The sequence below is a fragment of the Emiliania huxleyi genome (assembly GCF_000372725.1).
Source record: "Emiliania huxleyi CCMP1516 unplaced genomic scaffold EMIHUscaffold_5194, whole genome shotgun sequence".
Taxonomy (NCBI): domain Eukaryota; phylum Haptophyta; order Isochrysidales; family Noelaerhabdaceae; genus Emiliania; species Emiliania huxleyi.
Genome location: NW_005198096.1, coordinates 1 through 1610, shown reverse-complemented (window position 1 = coordinate 1610; position 1610 = coordinate 1). Strand labels below are relative to the sequence as shown.

The 1610-nt window shown below is 61.2% G+C and overlaps 2 protein-coding genes across 2 annotated transcripts; one reads left to right on the top strand and one right to left on the bottom strand.

Moving 5' to 3' along the window:
* Positions 1–36: 36 nt before the first annotated feature.
* EMIHUDRAFT_256732 (hypothetical protein) lies at positions 37–516 on the bottom strand (the record flags this gene model as incomplete). Its single annotated transcript, XM_005766288.1, has 1 exon — positions 37–516. One exon carries the CDS (start codon positions 514–516, stop codon positions 37–39), a length of 480 nt encoding a protein of 159 aa, XP_005766345.1.
* Positions 517–1076: 560 nt separating this feature from the next.
* On the top strand, positions 1077–1551 carry EMIHUDRAFT_256730 (hypothetical protein; the record flags this gene model as incomplete). The annotated part of the gene is made up of 2 exons (XM_005766287.1): positions 1077–1190; positions 1282–1551. 2 exons carry the CDS (start codon positions 1077–1079, stop codon positions 1549–1551), a joined length of 384 nt encoding a protein of 127 aa, XP_005766344.1.
* Between the last annotated feature and the right edge of the window lie 59 nt (positions 1552–1610).

Below are 1610 nucleotides of genomic sequence, written 5' to 3'. Positions count from 1 at the left end.
AGAGGCGGCCGAGGCCGTCGCCGCAGCGGAGGCTGTCTACATCTGCTCGACCTGCTGCATCGACGAGTTTGCGCACATGGCGATCACGGCCGGCAGCCCGAAGACGTGGTCCCCGTGCATGTGCGAGATGAAGATGCGCGTCACCGACAGCGGCGCGATGCCGGCGCGCAGCATCTGCATCTGCGTCTGCCCGCCGCAGTCAAAGAGCCACGTCTCGTTCTGCACGCGCAGCGCGACGGACTGCTGCGCGCGCGAGGTCGTCGCCTGCGCGCTCGCCGTGCCGAGGAACACCAGGTTGAGCTCGCCAATGTCCTGGTTGTTGATTGGCCTTTCCCGGTGCGGAAGCTTCTGCGAGGCGCGCAGCTTGTCGGCGGTCCGGCGGTCGCCTCCTCGCCGGAACGGCTGAGGCGCCGGAGGCGCGCTGCCACGCCGGCGGCCGCTGTGCGCGCAGCGGAATGCGGAGCGGAACGGCAGAGCACAGCGGGCGTGGAACGGCAGCGCACAGGCGCGAAGCATTGCCTCTCGCCGGGCCTCCGCCAGCGTGGCCGCTACGTCGTTTTTCTTCTTTTATTGATCCCCGTTTTGTCGTTGGTCCGACTATGTTTCGCCTTCCCATCATCAATTTCCGTCCGAGCGCGCCTCCTTCCTTGGCCTGGCGCTTGTAAGGTCAGCGGTCAGATCACGGCTGTTCTTTCTCTCTCTCTCTTGGCGTTTGTGCCCCGTCCGTCCGAGAGAGAGATTTTTAGCAATACCAAACAACTCTAACACTCACACGTAATTTGGGGCCTGGAGCCCTGTTCACGCGCGCGCGAGACGTGCAGACAGGGTTTGTTTTGTCCGTCCGAGAGAGATTTTTAGCAATACCAAACAAACGTTGTTGTTGTCCGTCCGTGCGTTTGAGAGAGATTTTTAGCAACACCAAACAACTCGTGCCACGTCGTGTCCTCGCGTGTTCCCCCGTTCATTTTTAGGCTAAGTATGAAAAAAATCGCGGATTTCACGAGCACGGAAGCGTGACAGTAAAGTGCACCTCAGTGCAGGGCCAACACATCAAATCGCATCGCCTCTTGATGGCCATGATGCTCGCTGTGCCGACGCTCTCCTTTGGCACACAACAGACCAAGTACCCTCTGGAGATCATCAACTGCGGCGTGAAGCAGACCTTCACCAAGCCGCCCGAACGGGCCGTGGTGAGCCAACGCACCGCACTGCCGTTCCCGACGCCCAACGCGCTCTTGCCTTGCCTGCGACCCTCACCACCGCCACCCTCGTCGCCGCCAGACGATGAACCAGGGCATGACCGAGTTCCTGCTCGCGATGGGCCTCGAGGGCTCGATGGCGGGCACCGCCTACATCGACGACGAGATCTGGCCGCGGTACGAGAAAGCGTACAAGAAGGTCAAGGTGCTCGCCGAAAAGTATGCGACCGACGCCCAGCTCATGGAGGTGGACGCCGACTTCATCCTGTTCATCTACGGAAGCACGTTCTCGGAGGAGGCCTGTCCTTCTTCAAGATCGAAATGCGGTGTCGTAGACAACAACACCCTATAGAATTCGCGGAGGCGCGGGGGGTGCCCTCGCTCTTTGTCCAGCGGCGGACGTGCTGGTAG